Consider the following 22,714-nt stretch of genomic DNA (forward strand, 5'->3'; position numbering starts at 1 on the left):
GGCACTTCCGTACCGTTTCAGCTGTCACAGCTGTAAGCGACCGGATACCATACGCGGTTCTCCTTTGTGTTTTGTAAGCTCGAATAAGCTTAGAATGTACTAGAACGTGGTCGATATTGGGTATGGCCTTGTGCGCCATTCAGTAGGGTATTGTGTAGGTGATCATCGTTTAATCTAGACAGCATATTATCTTGTGGGCTTACTTGGACAGCATATGAGGCCAGACTTGACAGTCCTGGGTGAGTTGCAACTACAGGTTACATTTTTGGAGCTAAATGGTCCTTTACATGTTGCTTGACTGAGCTTTGATCTCAATCACCGAGTGTACTCCAGCTGATCAAGGTCGCTGGGCTAACAAATGCTTAGACAGGCTGGTGATGAAGAACGCCGAGATAATTGCTTGAGCTGACAGTCTGTACTCCAAGACTGCAAAAGTTCCAATTCAGATACGGCGGTTGAGCGCGCACCATGATTCCGCCCATGATGAGAATGGCTGAGAGTTGTCCAGAGCATCTATAGCGTGCGCTTCTGTGCTGAACGATGATGGTAACCAGATCTATGGACAATCCAGCAATACAGACGACGAAAAGAACAAGCCCTGGTTTCTTTGGATGTGCGCTGAAGTATCGCATAGTTTTTGTCTGGCGAATCATGGATTGTGTCTGTTCAGCTTCATACCGAACATACATAAGGATTCCAATATTCCAACTACTAATCAATTCAGAGTTATTACACTCTATATTCACTAAAAATTGGCAAGTGTTGGTCAACAGAGCCTTAGGTAGATCCCTTTGCTCATTTATAGGGTAAGTGGATTTGACGACGTATTTTCTATTCCTGAACTCGTCGGAAGAGCAAACTGAACAGGTATTCCTCAAACACTGAGAATAATTCCAGACTATAGTGCTTATTCAAGCCATGTGAATTTTTTGTTGTTGATTAGCCTGTATTTGCGCTTACTTCCAGGTCGAACCGGAAATAGCCCCCGATCGGCGTAATGCTTCCCGCATCACAATGAAAGTCGCCGACGTGCTAATAGGCTCATTGAGTGATATATAAGCCACTCCGAATGATCTGCCACTTCGTGAACATAATCATACAGAGATATGTTGCAAACGAATCCTCCCCCGAATCTCCTGAATTTATAGCAGCTTATCATGACCCGCACAGTCACACGAAACCAGGACAAGCTCTTCATCCCACCCGGAGGCATCGACTTCTCATCCCAAACAAACAAGCCGGGTGTCGTTGACATCTACTTGAGAGCCGGCGACAACACACCAGGAACAGGCCTTCACTGGCACGAGACTCACACTGAGTACCTTCAAGTCGTCCAAGGCTATGCTCTTGTGACAGTCGGAGACCGCACAGCCATCTTCTCAAAGGATGACGGGATCATCACTATACCGCGGTACACAATCCACCAATACATGCGCGCAGATAAGACGGACGAAGGGAAAGCGGGAAAGGACGTTGACCTCATTGTGAGGGAATGGACTGAGCCTGGCGATGGGGACAAAGAGGTATTCTTTCGCAACATGATCAGCTTGATCATGGACAAGAAGGATGGCGCATTGGGTACAGTCGGAATGCTACTTTCTGTCATGACAGTTTGTTGGTCTCATGATAACTATCCCGTCTTTTGGAAAGGACCAGAGGTCTTTGGGGAGGTTGTGCAACAAAGAGTGAGAGGAGCCGTGACATACTCTTTGATGGGATGTCTTGTTCTCTTTGGCCGACTTATTGGATGCAAGCCGCAATATCCAGAATATACACCATAGAAAGTTAATTCTCAACTCGGAATCTATACCCTTTGCGCAAACAGCCTCAACTCTTCACCTGAAGTTTGCATATACTAGGTATCCAACTTCAACCCCGCGTTCAATCCCTTTCAAGATCAACCTAGCTTTCACGGCTCTCAACCTCGGCAAGCCATATCCATGTGCTGTTGACAGCTTCACCAGGCATTAGCGGGATCGACCGTGCCAAAAACAAACATCGTCAAGCCATAGCCCAAAGCTTATCGACACGCAAGAAGCCACGAGAACCCACCCACAAGGCTGTAACATGGAGGAAGAAAATTGTGGAGGCGCATGAGTTCCTGAAACAAAAGCGTCGAGTTCTAATTCATCTTGGCACCCGACTTTGGGCGGGAGTATTTCCACTTCTGGTCTCCACATGAACACTGTCCACATACAAAGTCGGGATGGCACCTTGTTTCAGGATCGACGAAGAAAAAGTCAAAATGTGTACAGTGGTAAAGTATCACGGGAATAGTACGAGATAGTCTTGATGTAGGCTGCCTATAGAGCTGAGGTTCAAGTTTCACAGCATTCGGGCGATGGCCGATACGATATATGGAAAGAGATTTGCAAAGTTCCAAGGTCTCGGATATTAAAGAGAAAGACAAGCACTGGGGGCGCTGATCATGGACAGAATATGGTTAATCCCCGAGTGGTTTTGTGGAAAGATCGTCGATAGTTGCAGCTGAGGCATAAACAGACACTCAGTAGCGTATAAGCAAGTCGAGCCAAAAGCGGGCAGTTCTATGTTTCAAGCTACGTTTTAGCCTCAATATCCCAAGTTCATTCTGGCCGATTCTAGCATTCTCCATGCAAGCCTTCTTTGTCCATGTCCCTCGATTTGGCTTTTATATGATGCTGGTAGTGCGATTGTCTGCACAAAAGCTTGTTGCTGGCCTGTGCATTAAGCCACGGGTTTCAGATTTGCATACGCTGTAATGCATGTCTTTTTGACTATTCCCGAATGGGGAGCGGAAATGTGCAGCAAACCAACAGAGAAACTGCCAAAAGCCGGCTTCGAAAGGTTCCAAGAAACCTTCTCTAAGAGAAGCTAGCGAGCGCCTCCCCTGAGCTTGGAGAGATTGAAGAGCTACAGGACCCATGATGTCAGGCAGGGGTCATTGGCAGTTGAAGTGGTAGGATGCGTGCTTGCTTTTGCTTGAAGGGTTCATGAAGAGATTTGCGGTAAAATCTCATGATGAGAAGAAAATACTTCGGATAGCTGCGTTTCTTACCTGCGAAGATCTGCTGAGGATATCTTGTCGTCAAATCTCATGATACAAGATAGCGGCGATTGGGTATGTGAAGAGGTGACTAGCCGCCGTGGGCAGTGGGCACATGGCGTCGATTCTGAACTGTAGATTGAGCCCAGAGATAAGTCAATTTGATGTGAACAAGATACAGGATAGATCTATCACTGAAGATCAGTCATGATTGCTGATAACGTGTGTTGAAGCTTCTCCTCGGATGTGTCAAACTGATGCAGCTTCCTATATCGAAGTAGACAGGAAAAATGGGATGCCTGTAAAGTTCAAATGCTTCCTTGCACATTCATGCAATGTCCTTCTGGAAGAGGAGGGGAACCACACCACCCGTTCTGGCGGATTCAGGGGCTTATCCATGTCAAGTCAATCGTCTTTCTCAAGACCCTTGTATTTCCCCCCCCTCCCCTCTTTGGGCGTCAAGTCAAATTCTTGCCATGTGACGGTGACAGCAATGCTTTCTTCTCTTCTGTTTTAGCTTGAACGCTGATAGCGATGGCAGTATCGTTGTACCCCTGTTGATCCCTGAATCTGAGAGAGGACATGTGGGACTGGAAGTGGTTAGTGACAATGCTTGGTAACACTTTACTGTTACCATTGGATTTTGGTGTTTTATTGGACCAGGTATCTCGTAGATCAGGGTCTTGGCCCAGCATCTCGCCTGGAGCACGACTCATGTGCCAATTGACCTCCTTCCAGAAAGCTTCTTTCTTGTGCAAAACCTAAATAATAGTCGATGACTTGCTGATGACGATTAAAAAGGCCCGAGGAGGAAGATCAAGTGCTTTGGGCTAATTTGAAACATAATGGATAAGGATGGATGGAGATAGGATGTGCACCGGGGAAGACTTGTTAATGCCCAAAGAAATGCACGTCCCTCGAACTCATCGCACGGACTCCATCGGTTACAGTTGCGCCCTGCGGTACAGTGTCGACTGTGTCATATCGCGCACAGTCCCATTTGCACAAGGGTCTGATCCCCTTTTCCAGATCATGGGGGCTTTTGTACTCAAGCGATTGTGCTTCAACTGCCGTACAGAGGGAAACGGAGAGAGTATCACCTAATATGCAATCACTCGAGTCATATCAAGCCCGTCAAATCATTTGCTCCGGAGTGACAATGTCAGCGCGTAAAGTATCACTCACCTAAACTGAGACCGATGACATCCAATCCCTCCCGTCCACTCACTGGCTACTCCAGCGCCAACCAGCCTCTGAAATGGCCGCGCCCACCCCCACTAAATCATAAATCACTAACTAAACCTCCACTAACAGCCTAGTAGCCTTAGTACCGCTAAATTGCCAACCGCCCGCTTCCGTTCCGCCTCCTCTCCCCAGCTGCTGCTGCTTGCTGCTCCTGTCCTGTCCTGCACTCACTGCCCGCTTTTGGTCTTCCCTCCTTTAAACGACTTTCCCATCTGCCGTCCGCTCAACCTTACCTTAAACCTACGCCCAGCCTCGTCGAAATCCTTCCTTTGACCAAAACTGCGGCAACAACGGTTTATTCTGGCTCTAATTTAATTCCTCTTCCTGCTTTTGCCCTACTCAAAAAGTCAAAAAAACTCACATCGGAATACTTGGCCCGCCTGCCAGATCAGACAAGAACCTACTTCCATCGTTTCAAAAACTGTCCAGCTTCCATTTCGGCATCGTCGATCCGCTTCACTAAACCCCCCCTTCGATCGCTCCACCGCCTGACCCCCCGAGACCACCACCTCTACACTCTCGACCAGCCATCACCAGGCCCGCTGCCGATTTCAGAAAGTATACGTTCAAAGAGGGACTCCCGCCGCGATCAACCCTTTGTCGCTCCAACCTTCGAATTACTCCCTCAAACCGCTTCGCTTCGACACTTCCTCCTCAACACCCCCTTACCCCGCCTGTCCTGTCTTGCAGCTGCGAAAAATCAGCGTTCGAATCTCACGCTGATTCACCGCCGAATGACGTCGAACCGCTCGTTGAAACGTTCCTGAGTCCAACGCCAAGTGACATCCCTAGACATTTCACACCCAAGACAATCCCCACGGCGCTTCCACACGAACCGATCTCCCTCGACATCCTTTTCCTCGCTGCAACGTCCCTCCCTCCCTGCTGTCGGCTTCGTTTCTCTATCTCTCTCTCCCAAGTCGCTCCCTCTCGACGGATGGCGTAGAAGGCTATGGCCCATGCCCCGTTGCTACGAAATAATACAACTCCGGCCTTTCAGCCAAACTCCAACGGATTCAGTGGCTTCTCGCAGACCAGTATGAACCATGCGCCGCGCGCCAGCCAACTCTCGGGCTCGACAGCCTTTGCTGGCTCCTCGGCTTCGTTGAGTTCTCTGTCCACGGCTACGACCGCCACACCACAGAACGGCGGTCCCGTGCTAGCCACAGCGAATATTATCAACCAAAAGGCCGACGCTTCACGATCGCTTTACCAGATTTGCATTTCGCTCAAGCAGCGCTTGGCTCAGGTTCCTGGCTTCGATCCCTATCTCGATCAACTAGACCCCAATGATCCTGTTGATCCCCTATGGAACCTGTTCCGAACAGGATACCCTTTGCTCCTCATTTACAATGCCCTGCGACCTAATGAAGAGCTCAAGGTCGAGGACCCTAGCGCTAATGAAGCTAAGAAGTCCAAGATCGCCATCTTCAAATTCGTTCAGGCCTGCATGAAGGACCTAGATATTCCATCTTCACATAGTTTCGTGATAACTGACTTGATGGGTAACGATACCAGCGGCTTTGTTAAGGTTGGTAGATTCTGGCCATGGTGTGTAGACTGAGCTAAAGTGATGAAATAGGTGACTCAAGTTGTTAATTACGTCTTGGATCGAGCAGAGGAACGCGGATATCTTCTTCAACCTCTACCAGAATCCGGGGATGGAAACAACGAGCCCACGGGCGGACAGATGACCTACCGAGACCACATCATCCGTGAACTTGTCGACACCGAGCGAAAATACGTTCAAGACCTCGAGAACCTGCACGACTTGAAGAAGACACTCGAACAACAAGGCGAAATTCCTGGCGATACTCTCCATCAGATCTTCCTCAACATCAACGCCATTCTCGATTTCCAGCGCCGCTTCTTGATTCGAGTAGAGACAACAAACTCCATGTCTGCTGACGCCCAACGATGGGGGGCTCCCTTCGTTATGTACGAGGATGCGTTCGACATTTACCAGCCTTTTATCGCCAACCAGCGTAAGGCGGCTATGGTTGCGAATCAGGTTTTCGACAAAATTCAACGCTCCTCACACCCCGTGGCAGCCGATTTCAATACCCTGGATGGTTTCCTGCTAAAGCCCATGCAAAGACTGGTGAAATATCCCCTGTTGCTCAAGGTGGGTTAATTGCGCTTTTTCGATATTCAATAGCTAATACATGGCAGGATTTGAACAAGAAGAGCGAGGATGATGAAGTCAAGATAGATCTGACCAGCGGTTGTGAAGCCGCAGAGCGAGTGCTGAAAAAGGCTAACGAAGCCGTTAACCGCGACTTGCTTGATGAGGCCCTCGAGGATCTTACAAGCCGAGTTGAGGACTGGAAAAACCACAAGGTAGAACAATTTGGCAAGCTTCTCCTGCATGGCGTGTATGGTGTGATCACCGGAAAGACAGATCAAGAGAAGGATGTAAGTCTGCTGGCCAGATTCCAGGGGCCCGACACTAACCTTGAAAAGTACGAAATCTACCTTTTCGAGTCTATTCTCCTGTGCTGCAAGGAGATATCATCAAGCAAGAGCAAGGATAAGAAGGACAAGCTGCGGTCATCAGGTACCAAGACGCGGAACAAGAGTGCCAAGCTTCAGTTGAAAGGCAGAATTTTCATGACTAATGTAACTGATATTGTGTCCTTTTCTAAGCCAGGTAAGTTATGAACCCGGAGTAATCGACAAAACTAACTCTCGGAAGGCAATCATAGCGTACAGATATGGTGGAAGGGAGACCCTGGTGTTGAGAACTTTGTCATCAAGTTCTTGAACGAAGAGACTTTGAGGAAATGGGTGATGACTCTGGAGACCCAGAGGAAGCATAACGTGCCGCGCCAGTCCTCAAACTCAGACTCGCTTTCAACCGACTTTGCCTGGACACGAGAGCATGGGGCTGGATTGGAGAATCCATACCTGCAGGAGGACGACGATGATGAAGACCTCGGACCAGCAACAGCACCCGCTGGATACCCTACTGGACCTCCCGCGGGCATCGTGCCTCGGACAGCTTCAACCAGTAACCTTCGCGCTCGGGCCGGAACCGGAGAGAGCTCTGCTTCACTGGCCGGTATGGTGAGAGCGCCTCCGCCTCGATTCCCTCTGCCAGCGCCCCCCGCACCGCTCAGCCTTCAGACAGCAGCAAATGGTGCTCATTCACCCGGCGCCTGGGCGGGCGATAGCTACTTCTCTCCTGTCGCCGAGTCGCCAGCATCATCAAGAACCAGCACCGCCAGTGGAATGTTCACAACGCCTCACTATGGACTTCCCAAGAGTGCCACTCCTCAGCCAACATGGGAGGATGGTAACGGTAACCGCTACACCGCACCCGCCATGCCACGTGCTCCCTCTCGCGACGGTCCTTCACCGAACCCTCATGGACGTAACCCTCGTGGACCTTCACTGCCAGCAATGGCCTCAAACAACCAGGCTGCTCTTGCTGCCCAACAGAGGAACCGCTCGTATAGCACTCCTGATATTAACGGACCAGGAATGCCACGCACACGACAGCCTAGCCACGGAAACATTCCAGCGGTCCCTGGTATTCCTCAACATCTGCATCCTGGTCACAACCCCAATATTGGCCGAGAACAAACAGGTTCACCTAGAAATGAACAGCCAACTCGGGCTCAAACAAACAGCCCAGGCGCTCAGCGAGAGCGCATGCACAAGCACACCGGCAGTGTGGGCGGCAGCATGAACCACTTCCCTTCACAACCTGTTCATCCACGATCAATGACGCCCGGCGCTGGAGGAAATGCTCTTCGTGTTGACGCTGCTGCCGCCAACTCACGAACAGTGTCCCCAGCTCTTGGTACAGCAACAATGCCACCAAACTCGAACCCTCTAAGCCCAGAAATGCCCCTGCCAACACAGCTCAAGGTTCGAGTGAACTGCGAGGCAGGAAACTACGTCACCCTGGTCGTGGCTTTCAATATTACCTATCAGTCTCTTGTTGATCGCATCGACGCCAAGCTCGCCCGCTTCACTACTAGCAGTATCAGCAAGGGCCTGCTCAAGCTTCGATACCGCGACGAAGACGGTGACTTTGTCGCAATCGAAGGCGATGATGATATCCAGATCGCCTTCATGGAGTGGCGCGAAGGTGTCAGGAACATGTACTCTGGAGGCGTAGGAGAGATAGAGCTCTTCTGCGTCGGTGGCACTTCCTAGACATCCTCTCACAGGCGCACACTCAAACGTCGATCGACACCCACCACCCGGAGAGGAGGCAGAAATGGTGCATTGTGCTTAGGATACCCACGGATCATTAATCGCATTTTTCGGCGCACGGAAAACAAAACATTCATATATTTACTTTGAAGAAACCATCCATGATCAAAGGCACGATAACGACCAAGGGCGTCTGGACGACTAGGCAAGGCCGATACATTATCATATAGACGGCAAGCGAACTCGACTTTTCGAACACATCTCTTTTTTCTATCGTCACTATCTAACGACAAAAACCGCCTACTCGAGCCACTCATTCGTCCCATGGACATTATTTTTCTTGGGTTAAGACTTCTTTTTGGTTCGGGATGGCTTTGTCTTGCATAGAAATGGCTCATTCGCATTGTATGCGTCCTTTCTATTGTTAGATTCAAGCTGTTTTCTGTACCGGGATCATTCATCTTCTCAGTCACTTACAGCACAGTTTCATGGGATCCGGCGCTACTATTAAGAAATGGGGGCGTTTATCATCATTCTCTTGATTTCTCGTTCTTTGTCATTTAACTTCTTCTTTTTTTGTGTCTGTCTTCTCAAGATTCGGGTTTGTCGTTCCTTTTTGTTTTTGGGTGTGATTCCCCCCAGCGCAATAGAGGTGGATGTGGGAAACTTGTGGCATTGGGTGTGCGCCTTATGATGGGTAGAGTTGTTGATTTGAGTATTAGGTGTTGTGCAGAGCGAGGTAGTGAAATGCAAACACTTTGAATGAACTGGTCCGTCATGCATATTGTGATGTTGTAGCTATAAGTCCCATAATCCTTTTCATCCGCGTATCGTCACCATCGATTTGTTGTTGATTCAAATTGTCATGATTTGAATTGTACTTGTAACTGTTATCGTACAGCGATATTTATACATCCTCCCTTCTATCCCCCATGCGGGTATTGTTGTACATATCTCGAATCCAATCCCATCCCAGCAAAAGCAGCGCTTCCGACGCCCAAAATGCATAACCCTTCCTTCTTCTTCCTCTGCTTCGTTTTTGTGTCCGTTTCTACTTTTGCTTCCTCGGCCCGGTCATGTACTTTTGCATTCGTGCGAGATGGTAGTTAATCGTATTCGTGCCCGCGGGGGGAGGAGCCGGACCGTCCATGCATTTGCGGAGCTGGTTCTCTACTGCTGCGCAGCCCGTTGCGTTGTAGCCTGCTGAGGCCCAGCATGCTGTATCCATTGTCAGTATGCCATCCGAGATCTGCGAGGAGCCGTCGAATTGGAGGGGAGTTCGTACCGAGAACGCTGGACATGATGGCGATGCAGGGATTCTCGACCTGGCGCTTGGGGTTGTGGACGCGCAGGGTCTTCAGAGGTGGAAGACGAATTGCTTTGTGTCGGCCGGTCATTTTGAGGGATCGTATGGGGGATTGGATTGATCGATCTGGCGATTGAGGTCGTGATGCGGTTATGGAGGAGTGGAAAGTTTGGAAGGTGTCACGTGCTGTGGAGATGGAGATAAGATTGGTGATAAGATAAGACTGTGTTGGAGCGTGAAGTTGCGTGGATGAGCATCTTGAGATGGAGAGGATTAAACAGTTTCTTCTGGGAACATGGATTGAATTCAATTTAATTGGACTTGATGAAGACTTTTCTGTATTTCTGTTACCTGCGTGAGTGCAAGGTTTGACGCACAGGCGCACTCCCATCAGCAATATATGCATCTATCTACAACTCACTACAGTACCTACCAAGCTGCAGAAATGGGAATGTATCGCCATTCCAACTTACAACAGACCCCAACTATACCTGGCTTATTTTTAGGAAAACACATCCTCTTATTTACATGCGCTCTTCTGCTCAACCTCGTGATGCATCGTTACTTGCCACAAATGGATCGTCAAGCATACAGCCACGGCCTTTCACCTTTCTACTCTTGCAAGCGAAGCTTGTGATGTCGGCCAACGATTTGACCCAGCACAACTTACAAGATTCATGTTATGATCATCACCTTCGGGCATGGAAGGATTTCTACAGACGAGTAATACACGAGTTCAACTTCATTCGTGACATCACTGCCTCTTCCCCAAAATGTTGGGTGCCACCTTCCGCCTGTTGAACTCTCTTGATGAGGAGAGGACTTTACTGCCGTGTTTGGTTCTTTCCTTGATCATGAGGTTGTGTGACTTGGGTACCTTTGACCTTGGCGCAGTACCTTAGAACAAGGAAACTTCCGAGATCATCCTTTCATCATCCTCATAAGTTTGCAAGACGTCTTTGGGAAGAACTGGACAGCTCAACGCTGAAAGACACCAGATTCGGATCTCATCTTATCAACAACTGTACCTGCATCCACATTCACAATGGAGAAACCTAGTACGTGACGTTGCTCGTGCGTATACATGGTAGTCTTGCTTACGAGGTCTAGCACCTAATCCCAAGCATCATCAGCATCACGCTCATCACTCCCTCGAGCATGATAACCAACAACCTTCAGGCTACAAGTCCCGCGACTTCAGCTCACCGCTCGAGCCGGAGCTAGAGGAGCAGGACCTCCCGAGTGTGCCGATCCATACACTGCAAAGTCTGAGTGCACCAGTTGTTTGCCCAAAGTGTGGAGTAAGGGCCATGACTATCACAATGGTGAAACCTGGTAGTTTCACTCTGTAAGTTTGCCCTGCCTTTCTTGAGAAAGAAATAGTTGCTGATGTTTGCAGTGCCCTCGCCGGGATTGCGTTCATCACTACTTGCTGGCTGCTGATGCCTCTTCCCTTTCTTATGTCCTCGACCAAGGATGTTCTTCATCGGTGTGGCAATTGTAAAATACTTATTGCTGAGTGGCACCGAAGGGGTCGTACTGAAGTCCTCGCCTACCCAGAAGTGGACGGGGCTAAGGATGAGAATAAGGATGAGGTCAAGGTCGAGGATAAGTCGAGGGAAAGTCACTTGCTTTGAAGTTCGGCGATGGAATGATACCATGGGTCTCCTTACTACGTCCTTTGTTGCGGAGACTTTCTTTTCCCTTTCCGTTCAGACATCAATAAAATTGTATCAATAACATATTCACATCGACCAGTGTCCTTTCAGCACTGATAATATTCATGTTCCTCGACTCCTATGCTGTGTACACCGCCGTGATTCATATCCCGCCAAGTCTATCATTACATATATACATACACCCGCATCATTAGACAACATCAAACTTTTCCTCGTCCAAGTCCATACTTTCAGGGGCTGGCGCTCGAGGAACACTTCGTAGCGCTGCCCAGCCTGTCTTCACGACGGGCTGCTGAACGGGTTGCTTGGCGGGCTTTGATGGTGGTACAGGTTCTGCTGGTGGAGGGGCAGCTTTTCGGCTTCTTTTGACCGGCTCTGGCTCCTGCTTAACCTCCTCTTGCTCTTCTTCTTCTTCTTCCTCCTCATCACCCTCAGCTTGTTCATCGCCGTCTTCGGCTTCACCTTCTGCATCCTCCTCGTCTTCCTCGTCCTCATCGTCGTCGTCACTGTCATCATCATCATCATCATCGGACTCCCCTGAACCATCAGAGTCCGCATCACTACCGGGATCGTAGTCCTCCTCATCCTCATCCTCTTCATCCTGTAGCGCTTGCTCAGCGTCCAGCTGTGCCTTTGCAAGTTCAGAAATACCAGCTTCAGCTGGTGCGTCGTCTCCGGCCTCTTCGCCGTTCTTCTTGGATCCGCGGTTCTCTGCAAGCTCGAGCTTAGCTTTACGCTGCTCGGCCATACTGCGATCTTGGAGACGGTGCGTCTTGATGTAATCGTCGATTCCGCTATAGTCCTCCTGGTCCAGCATGGAGAACTCAGCTTCTTCGGTCGCATCGCCTTCGCCTGCAAAGACCTCGATTGCGATGTTGAATGTTCGTTGGAGAATGTTGGTGTAGCTCGTCGCGGCGATTCGGCTCAGGGGAATGAACATCATCGGCTTCTTGAATCCCCAGAGAATACCGTTCTCGAGGAAGAAAAGGTATCCATCCTTGGAGCCCCTGAAGGCCTTGACATGCACAGCTTTCTCGCTCGGTCGATGAGGTTGTCGCACCATACTCTGGAACTTGTTGGGGTCGGCTGAAGTAATGCTGACACCATTAGGCTTGAGATGGCGGTTCAAAGCCCAGTGAAACAAAGACTTGTAATTGTCCGAGACTGCAGCCGCGCTTCCAGCGTCAGGTCCACCTATCGTACCCTGCTTGGGCGCAGTCGCGGGGACTGTAAACACGAGTGGCTCTTCGGCCGGGGGGTTCGTCTTGGAAGGGAGACATGTTCCTCGTGGGAAAATGACATAGTTGTGCTGGACCTGGTTCTTTTCGGGTACAGGGAGGTAGAAAACATATTCTGGCGCAAGATTAGCATGGAACCCATAACAACAATGCGGTAACGCGTACCAATGTCTGACCACGCGTAGGTTATAGCTGGAATCGGTGCGGCTGTGTTTGGCGCGCGAGCGTAGATGTGGCCGTCTGTAAAACACAACTCGAACTTCTTCCTCTGGGGCACAGAAACTGAAATTTCCTTGATTTCGAGAAGAACAGCCTCATCCGCGGCATTCGTCTCGGTCTTAACAGGCTTTGTGCCATTCGCGGCTCCGTTTGTTTGAACGTCGACTCTTCTCTTCTTGTGCGCGGGCTCGTTACCCCCATTTAACAACTGATCGTAAACATGAGTCGCAATTTCGTTGAACAGAGCGATTCGTCCCGGCGTATCTAGACTCCAGAGTTAGTATTTCGCGAATAACATCTTCAGGGGTATTGTTTACCAGCTGCTCTCTGAATTCCTTCAAGAATATCCGGCCGGGTTCCAAATACCGAACCCAGCTTCTCCGTATCGAGCGTTTTGCCCATGACTGAAACCAATCGTCTTGCTGTGGGACTATCACAGCGTTTTTAAGAGATTGGGGGTTGAAAAATTGTGTGAAAGAGAATTGTTCAGAAGTTGGTTGTGGCGATCGGATATGCGTAGGTCATCATATTTCCTGGAAGTGCGATAAGATAGCAATTCATGACGGAGAGCGCTTATTAGTCAGGGACTGGCGCTAGTTTTGGCGGGTTACAGGCGCTGTTGTCAGACCTTTCAGGGGATGCTTCGCCCTATCAGGTGCTGACGTCAAAGTTGGACGGGACGCTTCCCCGCGATACCCAACCCAGCCCAGCCTTATTCACCGACCTCGTGTGATACGAGCCGTCAGGTGTCTTAGTAAACAAACAATCTTTTGTCTCACAATATCGCCGTTTCTGAATTGCAATCATGGCGACTACGTTTCCGAATATCTACACGCTCCGCAAGGTTGCCGAGACAGCGGCCAAAGCATGCGATATCTGCTACAAGTCGAGCACCTCAGTGCTAATCACACCTGATCAAAAGGTATGCGGGATACTGACACGCAAAGCAAATACAGCTGATCCCTTTGTAAGCTTAAACTTATGTGATTGGTATGGTAGGATTTCTTCTTTGTTTGCCCGGTTCACCTCAAGGATCGGTACTTTTGCACGCCAAAGATTGATGAGGAGGCTGCGAAGAGGAAGAGGGAGAAGGAGTTAGAGGAGGAGAAGGAGAGGGTTAAGAAAGAGTACGAGGAGAAGCAGAAGAAGAAGAAAGAAAAGGAAGAGAAGAAGGAGAAGGAAAAGAATGGAGATAAGGAGAAAGACAAGGAGGATAAAGATGAGAAGAAGGATGAAGACAAGGTGAGTTTTTATATCATTTTGTCTTGACATGACTGACTTTTGCAGGACAAGGAAGACAAATCCCCCCCTCCTGAGGAAGAGCCTCGTGTGTTTGAGCTGAAAACGTATGTTGTGTGTCTGCTTGGGAGGCAACATGCTAACAGAAACAGTGCCTTTTACCAGCAAAGATTGTTGAAGAAGCGGCAAGCCGAGGCTGCAAAAGCTGATCGGGAACGAGCATCAAAGCCTGGCTATTTTCCTTCTGTGCCCTCTGATGCGCCCAGTCGATAGCAGGAGACGGCGATGCTGGTGTTGGAGTTTGAAAGGAGGCTTTTGTGCGGCGGCTATCGTTGACTGTCGTGTTAGGACGGCGAGCTAGGCTAAACTTAATATGTTCAAATTTCGAAAGCTCACAAGGCAAGGTGTTGAGGATTTTGAGCATACGGCAACTGTCATAAAGGGTTTGCGAACCTTGGGAGTACTGGACAAGCCAGCCCGTTCAAGTCAAGGTAAGGAAAGGAAAGGTACCTATCAAGCGGAAACACACTTCACCCTACCTAGTACTTAGGTGACCTACCCGTCAATTTAGCTACCTTCCTTGCGTTCACAAGGTGTTCACGAAAGTGTCTAGGTTCACAGCGTCAGGGTTCCGCTATCAACTCACTCTTTTCTCCAATTTCCTCTCCGTCGTCTCGGAAACTCATATAGGAATATCCCTGTTTTCGAGGAACATCTTGACATTTTTGGTGATCGGTTCATCATGAGCTTTCAGTTCTTTTGCAGCCTGAATCTTTACACACATTGCTCTTCACGTGTGGTTCAGCCGTCATCGGACCTTCTACCTTTGCATTGACGGGAACTTCAGGGGCAAGAACAAGTATATGTCCTGCTCTTACCATGCCATGCCATGCCTTTCCCTTCTCTTCTCATGATCATTCATGTTCAAACTTGACATCAACATAACATCTAGGCTTTTCTCCGTCTTTATTCCAGATTCACCCAGCACTTTATCCCTTGCGGCGAACACCATACTTTGAGCCCAGCTAGCTATTGTGTGGTTCCCATCGATACAATGTCCAAGATCTTTGGTGATACTCAATGCGATGCCTGTCATGCATTGATAGCTGATGCAGGAGAGTCAGCGTATAAAAGTGAGTTGCCGGTTCATTTCCTACAGGAATTTGCCTGAAGCTCCGCAGTCTGGTGTCATCGTTTTCCTTCCGGACATTGGATTATTGCTAGTCTTGACAATGTTAGTCGTGGGGGACGGCGCCATGAGACCGTCCGCCAGTTTTCAGGATTTGCCTTCATACACTCGGACTGTTTCTTGAGAATCTTCAGTACGCCCAATCCACCGCAAGACGAGGTCAACTACGTCGGGAGAGCTTTGGCGTGGCGCAAACTCGACAACATGTGTCTCTTCCCCAAAGAACTTGGCATTCCTGGACCTCTGCCTGTCAGTCGAGCGGCCATATCAGGAGCAGGGAGGATTGCTGATCTCCCATTCCTCGGCCGACTTCCTCTGGAGCTTGTTGATATGGTTCAATCTCATTGCCCAGATGCATATTTCTGGAATATGGTACATCGCCTGAACCACAAGAAGTGATTACGTTTTAGACAACCTATGATTACAACTCTAATCAGAAAGGGTCTCTCCTGCACTAAGTCTTGGAAGCGCGGCAAAGCTGCACCAGATTCTGAGGAAAGACTAAAAGACCCTGAATGTCTATGCATCACTCTTGATTCGGACGGCATTTGCGAAATTCAGAGACTTCAGAATCATCCTCATCCACCAAACCACGACCCCAATGTGAAGTTTAGGAGGCACGTTCTCACCAACGAGAAAGACGTCAAGTCCGCCGATGCCTACTTTCAGGTCAGTATACCAAGACGTAGCATGCCCATATGGTTCGCTAATCGTATAGGATGGACTCTGCTGTCTGCGAGCACATGCGGCTCACCCTGGTTTCCCGACCTGGGACCTTCCGTCCGGTAGCTGGCTGCTTTCTAATACGATCAATTGAGAAGCATTCTCAGTCTTCAAACCAGACTTTCTTTTATGTTAAGAGCTGCAGAATAACTAGGTAGTTAAGGAGTTTCTCAAGTTGCTACTGAATGAATAACCAGTCAAGGAGTCTGCAAGTTCATTTCAAAAAGATCCCAAGATCCCAAGATATATCTCGGCTTATCCAAATATTATTGTTAATTAAGAATAAAGCCTTAAGTTTCCTTCTATCTCTGAGGGATATATTGATGCATCGTTGTAGTCATCTTCGCGGCGTTGGAGCCATTCATAAGCTGGTGACGGCCAGAGGCAGCGTTCAGGGCAGCAACGGCCACAATGCACCAGAATTCTGCGTAAAAGCTTCTACCTATGAGACCTCTTCAACTCCAGAGTTTATAACTATGGGAAGAGCTTGGTGACAAAATGGGAACATCTTACCAACAAAAAGGCTCTCCCAGAAGAGACATGCGACTTGATCACCATCGAACCAATTCGAAGACATATACAAATCCAAGAGATAAACCGAAACAACATTCAACTTCCTGCGGGATTTACTTGTTATTTGGTCACAGCTCTTGGAATCGACAGAGTGCGACAGAGTGTTGCTATGACTCCTTGTGAGGGAAGCATAACGAAGCTGACACACAGCCGACAACTCAAGCAGAGGTCATAGAGAGCCGATACTGGCGTTTTCAACATACAAGATGGAAGGGTGCAGAAAAGTGACATCGCAGTAATTGTCACCGTACCGTCCATCGGTGTCATCATGGCTTGCACAGTCACTACCAGGAGTACAACATCATGACAATGATGCCAACGCCACAAACAAGCTCGCATCATGCTTGGATGAGTATTCCAACTGACTTGAGCGGAGTTGATTCATGCCTACACGAGAAGAAACGTTCCATGTGAGGCGAATATGCGGTCTTCAGGTAATATCTCATAACTTTGACACTCGTTACATCGACAACCTTGTTGCAACTCAGTGGCAGTCCTGCTACTCGCCGTCCTATAATTAACCAAACTGCATTTAAAATACTTTGTCAGAACTTAGTCAAGCTTCGCATCTCAACTTCTCCCTCAGAATGCGCGTCCTTTGAGCTCTTATTTGATCGCATGGCAACACACTATTGTCATCCTCAAGCCACTCTCCACAAACTGCAGAGATTTCTCAATTACACATCACATCAGTTAGTTTAACTACCTCGCCATAACTGGCTTCCTATTTAGGCAAGTCATGTCATGTCTCGGATTGACCAGTGAACCGTAAACTCCGGCATCATGACGCTAACCTTTCAACGTCCAGTCTCGTTACCACGCAAGCCACAAGCGCAAATAACATCCAATCTTAGCGTGCCACTATGCCGACGATTATGTCCTTTTATTGAAACAGCTGCATTGGTCTTCAAGTTTTCCATGCAGACCAACTGCAAGATGACTGGTCTGAGCGTAGGGAGTGCACACACACACATCTCGCCCGATGCTAGTAAACGGACGACATGGGATTCTTGTACTGATCTCGCATTCTAAAACGTCTGACAGGATAGGATAGCAAGAAAACCATGGGATGTGACCCTCAGGGTGCGGGGCGTCTGTGCTATTTAGTGCTTACATCTTTGGGCTTGGAAACCAAGAGCTAGAAGAGCCGCGACAACTCCCACTCAGAGGGCATACAAGTTCAATATTGTGATGATAATGGTGATATGATGCTCGCTTGTCTCGAGGTCTGATTGATCAGTTACCGTTGAGTTCCAACGGAGGGGGTATCGTGACGTCTCGCCAATGACTCGTTCGCGCGGAAATGAAGAAAAAGCCATCGTGAAGCGGTGTCAAGGTGACGATTTCTGGCAACTTACATCCTTGTAAGAATCTCCGCAGAATTACGGCATCTAGCTCTTAGGTGTAAGCGTATAGACTCGGTGACCTCGCGAGATTCGGATCCGAGATACAGAGGCCTCACCACGAAAAGCGAGTCAGAGGATTCATCATGTTCAGAATAAGAATCTAGAATCATGCTATTGTTTGTAATAGAACAGTAGAGAGAGGAATAATTTTCTCTAGGTGATGACTGCAGATATACATGATGATCGAAAGGTTTAGGGGAGTGACATGCATTGAGAGCACTACTGCTGCAACTGATTCATCCTAGATGTCGTCGCATGCAGTGACATGATATAGAATAGCGTCACTTCTTTTTTCCTTGGTAAAAAGCCACAGATTGTGGTCTTTCGGTCCGTGACTTGTAGTTCCCCGAGTCCGAGATACTCCACAGCGTGGTTATAGGGCTGACATGAGACATGTAAAACAAGACATGTAACTCCAAGATATTCTCTGTGAGAAAGCGGTCTAGGCCAAGTACCGACGGCTTGGGCTGGTCACAGTGATGGCGCGACAACAAGAGCACAGCAAACTACCTCCCATACCATACCATACAACCACACAGACCGAATCTTATCGGCAACGTAGGTATGACACCATGCAGTAGCTCCCCTCTCAAAATAGAGTTTTTCATGTTTCTATAAACGCTCCCATCAAGTTTCATGCTTCCAGGTTTCATAAATCGGGAATGCCGAGGGTGTTGACAGCGAGCGAACCAACAAGAACAAAGACCCAGGAAAAAGACTTCCCGAAGATCCCTCTCCCCCATCGAAGGGGTCCAAACGGCTACAAATCCTTCCGGTGGGTTGGGGTTGCAGTCAGAAAACGCATACCTTTCCCTTCGGGGATAGACAGACGAACTTCGCAGGTTGGGTACTTGTATGCTGTCAGACGAGCAGGTATCCTTTTCAGGGGTGTGTGAGAGACGAACTAACGACTTATACCACGCCCCTCCCTTTGGAGGGTTGGTAGATGAGTGCTACTCTGCCCTTGTTCTAGGGCCTTGCTGGAATAACTTTGTCTGGACAGGCTACAAGATAGGGCTGACTCTCAAATGGTCAGTTCATAAACAAGACCGAGGTATAGTTCATATTCCTTCGCTTGCTATGTTCGCACCGTTGCATCTCCCAAAAACTACTGCGTAAAGCATTCGTTGTCAACACGCACTCTAACCCAAGACGGGGAAAACGTGTCATGCAGTAAGATGCACCCGTCGATGAGGCACGCTGCGGGTAGATAGTTTCTAACTAGTTCCCAGCAAACTAGTCGATACTGTCCAGTACCACTCCCCCATTATCAATAGCCTCGAGTTCAAAAGCAGTATCAAGATGCGAGCAAAGACGTCATGAGAATAGACAAGGGGAGCTATGACCAACCTCGAAGCTATATCCGCCAAGCATGGCGTTTAGATAACTCAACTTTACACACAAAATAGGGCTAAATACAAACCTCAAAAGGCTGAAATGGTGCTGGTAAGACAAAAAAAGATAAAGCATATACCCCAAAGGGCAATCGCCGGGCGTAAGCGGAACCGCCAAGACAGCGCTGTCTTCTTTTTTCTCCGCCTTGACGCATCATAGATCAAATGGCGATAGGTAGAAAGGCCCTTTGGACAAATGTCCCCGCTGTACAAGCTCGCATCCAAGGTTTTTCCACAATGAGCGCGATCCTTCAACCAAGGTGAAGACGGTGGTGCTGACTGGCTTACGCCCGATGTGGGTTTTTCAGACCAAGGCGAAACGGGGTATATCAGTAAGCGTAGCGTATTCAAAGTTTCGTGATTGTCTGTATTTCTTCTTTGTTTTCTTTTTTCATGGTTTTAAATCCTGGGATCAGCCCTATAGTCAGCTAGTGGCTGGGCTATGTCGGAATTCCGTGGTGGATCGAGCTATGTAAGACGCCGGGCCATATAGAAGGATTCTAGCTAGGGCTGCCATCAGAATTGCCTCGATTAGATTAAATAGTTGAAAGTAGAGCAATTATGGAGAAGAAGATCCACATGGGAACAAGACAACAAGACGTCGAATCATGGAGCTAAACATTTGAAGGATCTGCTCATGCAGGGCTGTAGGGCACTATCGTATGTATTAACAGAGGCGTGCGCATGTTACTCTTTCTTCTGTTTGGATATTGATCTGATCTCTGACAGGTAGAGGTGATACGACGCTCCAACGAGGTCTAGTGCTGATGCCTTGGGTCTTCTCTGGACCCCGAACTCGGTCTCCATTTTCTCTCCGTCGGACTTTGTCTCCCAGGAACCATCTGCTCTGCGAAGATCCCCTCTTCATGCAGCCCGAGTCTCCCGGGCTTATCCACGACGAGATGCAAAATGCACCAAGACACACTTTCTCTTCTCCCTTCCACAGCGCACACCTCACGCCCTGTAAGCCCTAAGGCTTTTGATCCCGCCCAGTACCCCGCCGGCTTTTGCTCCCTCTCTCCCAGTGGTTCGTTCTGCATGAGAGATGCAGCATGCCAGAGCGGAATGCATCTCGAGAAGGGTAAAGCTCCATGTCCAGACGGACCTGTCAAACAGTATACGGCATGTCTTAAGCACCGGACATAACAACGGGTCCGCGGAGGCCGGGTCTCTCAAGGCACGGATCGGTAACATGGGCCTGAATCAGTGTTTATGCGGCGCTCTTGTGTAGTATTGGTTGGTAGTAATTCCGCCCTCACCTGTCCTCACAAGTTTCCGCTCCGTGGAGCTAACCCGGGCGGCATCCGGATCCCCATGCTCTGAGTCGCCGGCCGCTTGACGACGTCGTCGACTCTCGCCTTCTGGAGCGAGAACGCCGGCGTCACCCATCCGCCGCAGGAGCACCGAAAACCCTTCCAGTCGTACCGGCCTACACCAGCGCCACACTTTGCATTGGGGCATAATAATCTTCCGTTGAGCTCTCCCTGTTCAAGGACCCCGCGCATCCAACTAAGTGGTTCGACAAAGTAATGCTGGCATGTAGACGCCGAGGACTTCTTGTCAGAAGGCTTGTGCTCCACAATGAAGGGTGCCGTGACCAAAGTTCGACGGCACTTCTTACACCGGAGACTAAGACCCGAGTCATCACGAGGCTGTGTCTCTTCATCTTCGAAGCGAAGCCTTGTCGGTGCCTGGCCTACTGCAAGGTTCTCGTCGATTTCACGCTTGTAAGCCCACCGCTGATAGACAGGGTGTCCTTCGATATCATCCGGGCAACCCATCTCCCACCACAAGGCTAGCTGCTCCATGAAGCCCTCATTGGGTTCAGCCATGGGTCGAGTTCTGCGCACAAACGTAAGTGCAGCATGGACAGCCTCTTTAGCGGTATCTTTTCTCGAACGCTTCTCTTCAGTCTGGGGAACCGAGTTGGTCGGATCCGAAATGGCAGTCGGCGTGATATTAGGGTCGAAACGGCTTGGATATCGCCTAAGCAAGTAAGCAATAACCGCCGAAACAGATCTCGACTTTCCAGCCGCACAGTGAACAAAGACGCCTCCCTTCTTCTTCCTCCTCTTTTCTCCAATATCGAGGTCCTCGACACCCTTCTCTAACGAGACGCCCCCATCCTCCTCATCCTTCGCAAGCCAGCTCGCGCCTAGACCTTCCTCGATGAATCTGACAGCCTTGGGCAGCTCAATCAGCAAGTCAGCGTCCTCCACATCGTCAATGTCGATAACTTGGTGTTGTAGGTCTTTTCCGTAGTCGATCCATGGTTCGTCCTTGAAGTTTTTGAGGCTTGATATGTCGAATGGGACGAGGGAGAGGACATGCGTGATGCGACGATCCGTCAGCGAGTCTGAGCGGCGCAAAGCCCAGAGTCTGGGAAATAATTATCACTGCATGTCCTTAAATTGTTTAGTGGTGAGAGAGGCCTACCCTCCGACGAATAGCTCATCCTGGCCGTCGATCCTGCTGAGAGCCATTTGTGCGATACTTTGCTTGAGAAGTTCAAGCTCTCCAGGTTCAAAGTTGTGGCCAAATTCCTCCCACTGCTGCGGCTTCGAATCGTCTTCCTGGTTGTCCTTCGATGTGAAAACCTTATATGCCTGATCGGCGCTTGTGGAATCGTCTTCTGCCAGATTGTGCGCCTGTCGCAAGTTGCAATATTCACCTGGATATTCTTAGATCGCTTCGTAGCTGTTGGTATTTCAAGAGCAAAAATAGAATCTGCAGTTAATAGAAAGTGGTTTTTATGGATCAGTCATGCGAAACTCGAAACCGAGGAAGTAAAATAAATTAAGCTTCAACCTCGGTGTGAATCATGACTTCCGCAACTTTTCCATCTTTTTGCCCCTCCTTCCACATTAACCACTGCGCCACATCAATTTACCCCGCCATACCCTCAAGCGCCACATTCCATCCCACAGCATGCCACCAGCCACACTTTCTCATATCCCATCGTCAATTCAAAGCAACCATCGTCTCATCTATTTCCGTCAAATAACACATCAACTATCCCACGAATGGAATGTACCTCGTAGCTCCCCAGACAGTACGTCCCGAACAGCGCAGTTATACGAGTTATCACGTGATCGATTCCAGTTCCGCGTCCAGGGTGGTGTTAGAAACATCAAACCCAGCCAGCTGAACTTTTAGAGGCTTCAGCTGAACAGACAGACAATTTTACGCGACACGAATTGCCCAAATGGGAGTGATATGCGCTTCAATTCCGCTGTGTTCTTGTCTGATAATGGACTTGCCGGTGCCCGAGGCAACTCTGCATTTAATTCTGATGTTCAGGCTTGATGAATGAA

The 22,714-nt window shown here is 49.0% G+C and overlaps 9 protein-coding genes across 11 annotated transcripts; 5 read left to right on the plus strand and 4 right to left on the minus strand.

The window, feature by feature from the left end:
* Positions 1-875: 875 nt before the first annotated feature.
* Positions 876-1,929, plus strand: FOIG_09408 (uncharacterized protein). Its single transcript, XM_031209666.1, has one exon. It carries the CDS (start codon positions 1,158-1,160, stop codon positions 1,779-1,781), a length of 624 nt encoding a protein of 207 aa, XP_031060753.1. The 5' UTR covers positions 876-1,157; the 3' UTR covers positions 1,782-1,929.
* Positions 1,930-3,483: 1,554 nt separating this feature from the next.
* FOIG_09409 (uncharacterized protein) lies at positions 3,484-4,706 on the minus strand (the record flags this gene model as incomplete). The annotated part of the gene is made up of 3 exons (XM_031209667.1): positions 3,484-3,615; positions 4,632-4,650; positions 4,675-4,706. 3 exons carry the CDS (start codon positions 4,704-4,706, stop codon positions 3,484-3,486), a joined length of 183 nt encoding a protein of 60 aa, XP_031060754.1.
* Positions 4,338-9,272, plus strand: FOIG_09410 (uncharacterized protein). 2 transcript variants are annotated; one of them, XM_031209669.1, is made up of 5 exons: positions 4,338-5,801; positions 5,853-6,395; positions 6,443-6,685; positions 6,734-6,920; positions 6,966-9,272. In XM_031209669.1, exons 1-5 carry the CDS (start codon positions 5,223-5,225, stop codon positions 8,432-8,434), a joined length of 3,021 nt encoding a protein of 1,006 aa, XP_031060756.1. In that variant the 5' UTR covers positions 4,338-5,222; the 3' UTR covers positions 8,435-9,272. The 2 variants fall into 2 exon arrangements, with proteins under 2 accessions (XP_031060756.1, XP_031060755.1); XM_031209668.1 differs by having other exon boundaries at positions 4,368-5,801; positions 6,443-6,920.
* On the minus strand, positions 9,205-9,882 carry FOIG_09411 (uncharacterized protein). Its single transcript, XM_031209670.1, has 2 exons — positions 9,720-9,882; positions 9,205-9,652 (listed from the first exon to the last, which is right to left on the minus strand). The coding sequence occupies exons 1-2, from the start codon at positions 9,829-9,831 to the stop codon at positions 9,486-9,488; spliced, it is 279 nt and encodes a 92-aa protein (XP_031060757.1). The 5' UTR covers positions 9,832-9,882; the 3' UTR covers positions 9,205-9,485.
* A 125-nt stretch (positions 9,883-10,007) lies between these two features.
* Positions 10,008-11,377, plus strand: FOIG_09412 (uncharacterized protein; the record flags this gene model as incomplete). Its single annotated transcript, XM_031209671.1, has 3 exons — positions 10,008-10,798; positions 10,851-11,088; positions 11,140-11,377. Exons 1-3 carry the CDS (start codon positions 10,786-10,788, stop codon positions 11,375-11,377), a joined length of 489 nt encoding a protein of 162 aa, XP_031060758.1. The 5' UTR covers positions 10,008-10,785.
* A 26-nt stretch (positions 11,378-11,403) lies between these two features.
* FOIG_09413 (uncharacterized protein) lies at positions 11,404-13,484 on the minus strand. Its single transcript, XM_031209672.1, has 3 exons — positions 13,194-13,484; positions 12,823-13,140; positions 11,404-12,772 (listed from the first exon to the last, which is right to left on the minus strand). The coding sequence occupies exons 1-3, from the start codon at positions 13,276-13,278 to the stop codon at positions 11,610-11,612; spliced, it is 1,566 nt and encodes a 521-aa protein (XP_031060759.1). The 5' UTR covers positions 13,279-13,484; the 3' UTR covers positions 11,404-11,609.
* An 87-nt stretch (positions 13,485-13,571) lies between these two features.
* FOIG_09414 (uncharacterized protein) lies at positions 13,572-15,240 on the plus strand. Of its 2 annotated transcripts, XM_031209673.1 has the most exons (4): positions 13,572-13,798; positions 13,876-14,118; positions 14,164-14,222; positions 14,268-15,240. In XM_031209673.1, exons 1-4 carry the CDS (start codon positions 13,682-13,684, stop codon positions 14,386-14,388), a joined length of 540 nt encoding a protein of 179 aa, XP_031060760.1. In that variant the 5' UTR covers positions 13,572-13,681; the 3' UTR covers positions 14,389-15,240. The 2 variants fall into 2 exon arrangements, with proteins under 2 accessions (XP_031060760.1, XP_031060761.1); XM_031209674.1 differs by having other exon boundaries at positions 13,876-14,222.
* Positions 15,241-15,508: 268 nt separating this feature from the next.
* Positions 15,509-16,121, plus strand: FOIG_09415 (uncharacterized protein; the record flags this gene model as incomplete). The annotated part of the gene is made up of 3 exons (XM_031209675.1): positions 15,509-15,699; positions 15,742-15,973; positions 16,023-16,121. The coding sequence occupies 3 exons, from the start codon at positions 15,509-15,511 to the stop codon at positions 16,119-16,121; spliced, it is 522 nt and encodes a 173-aa protein (XP_031060762.1).
* A 3,204-nt stretch (positions 16,122-19,325) lies between these two features.
* On the minus strand, positions 19,326-22,216 carry FOIG_09416 (uncharacterized protein). The gene is made up of 2 exons (XM_031209676.1): positions 21,837-22,216; positions 19,326-21,779 (listed from the first exon to the last, which is right to left on the minus strand). Exons 1-2 carry the CDS (start codon positions 21,881-21,883, stop codon positions 20,666-20,668), a joined length of 1,161 nt encoding a protein of 386 aa, XP_031060763.1. The 5' UTR covers positions 21,884-22,216; the 3' UTR covers positions 19,326-20,665.
* Positions 22,217-22,714: the final 498 nt, after the last annotated feature.

Source organism: Fusarium odoratissimum (genome assembly GCF_000260195.1).
Source record: "Fusarium odoratissimum NRRL 54006 unplaced genomic scaffold supercont1.15, whole genome shotgun sequence".
NCBI lineage: Eukaryota > Fungi > Ascomycota > Sordariomycetes > Hypocreales > Nectriaceae > Fusarium > Fusarium odoratissimum.

Bases quoted from the DNA above. Each gene is read 5' to 3' on its own strand.
- FOIG_09408 (XM_031209666.1), top strand. From the start codon at position 1,158: ATGACCCGCACAGTCACACGAAACCAGGACAAGCTCTTCATCCCACCC.
- FOIG_09410 (XM_031209668.1), top strand. From the start codon at position 5,223: ATGGCCCATGCCCCGTTGCTACGAAATAATACAACTCCGGCCTTTCAG. The intron at 5,802-5,852 runs GTTGGTAGATTC...GTGATGAAATAG, and splicing joins ATACCAGCGGCTTTGTTAAG to GTGACTCAAGTTGTTAATTA. The intron at 6,921-6,965 runs GTAAGTTATGAA...AACTCTCGGAAG, and splicing joins TGTGTCCTTTTCTAAGCCAG to GCAATCATAGCGTACAGATA.
- FOIG_09411 (XM_031209670.1), bottom strand. From the start codon at position 9,831: ATGACCGGCCGACACAAAGCAATTCGTCTTCCACCTCTGAAGACCCTG. The intron at 9,653-9,719 runs GTACGAACTCCC...CAATGGATACAG, and splicing joins CATCATGTCCAGCGTTCTCG to CATGCTGGGCCTCAGCAGGC.
- FOIG_09413 (XM_031209672.1), bottom strand. From the start codon at position 13,278: ATGGGCAAAACGCTCGATACGGAGAAGCTGGGTTCGGTATTTGGAACC. The intron at 13,141-13,193 runs GTAAACAATACC...TCTGGAGTCTAG, and splicing joins AGGAATTCAGAGAGCAGCTG to ATACGCCGGGACGAATCGCT. The intron at 12,773-12,822 runs GTACGCGTTACC...ATCTTGCGCCAG, and splicing joins CTACGCGTGGTCAGACATTG to AATATGTTTTCTACCTCCCT.
- FOIG_09414 (XM_031209673.1), top strand. From the start codon at position 13,682: ATGGCGACTACGTTTCCGAATATCTACACGCTCCGCAAGGTTGCCGAG. The intron at 13,799-13,875 runs GTATGCGGGATA...TTGGTATGGTAG, and splicing joins TAATCACACCTGATCAAAAG to GATTTCTTCTTTGTTTGCCC. The intron at 14,119-14,163 runs GTGAGTTTTTAT...TGACTTTTGCAG, and splicing joins AGAAGAAGGATGAAGACAAG to GACAAGGAAGACAAATCCCC.
- FOIG_09416 (XM_031209676.1), bottom strand. From the start codon at position 21,883: ATGGCTCTCAGCAGGATCGACGGCCAGGATGAGCTATTCGTCGGAGG. The intron at 21,780-21,836 runs GTAGGCCTCTCT...ATTATTTCCCAG, and splicing joins GATGAGCTATTCGTCGGAGG to ACTCTGGGCTTTGCGCCGCT.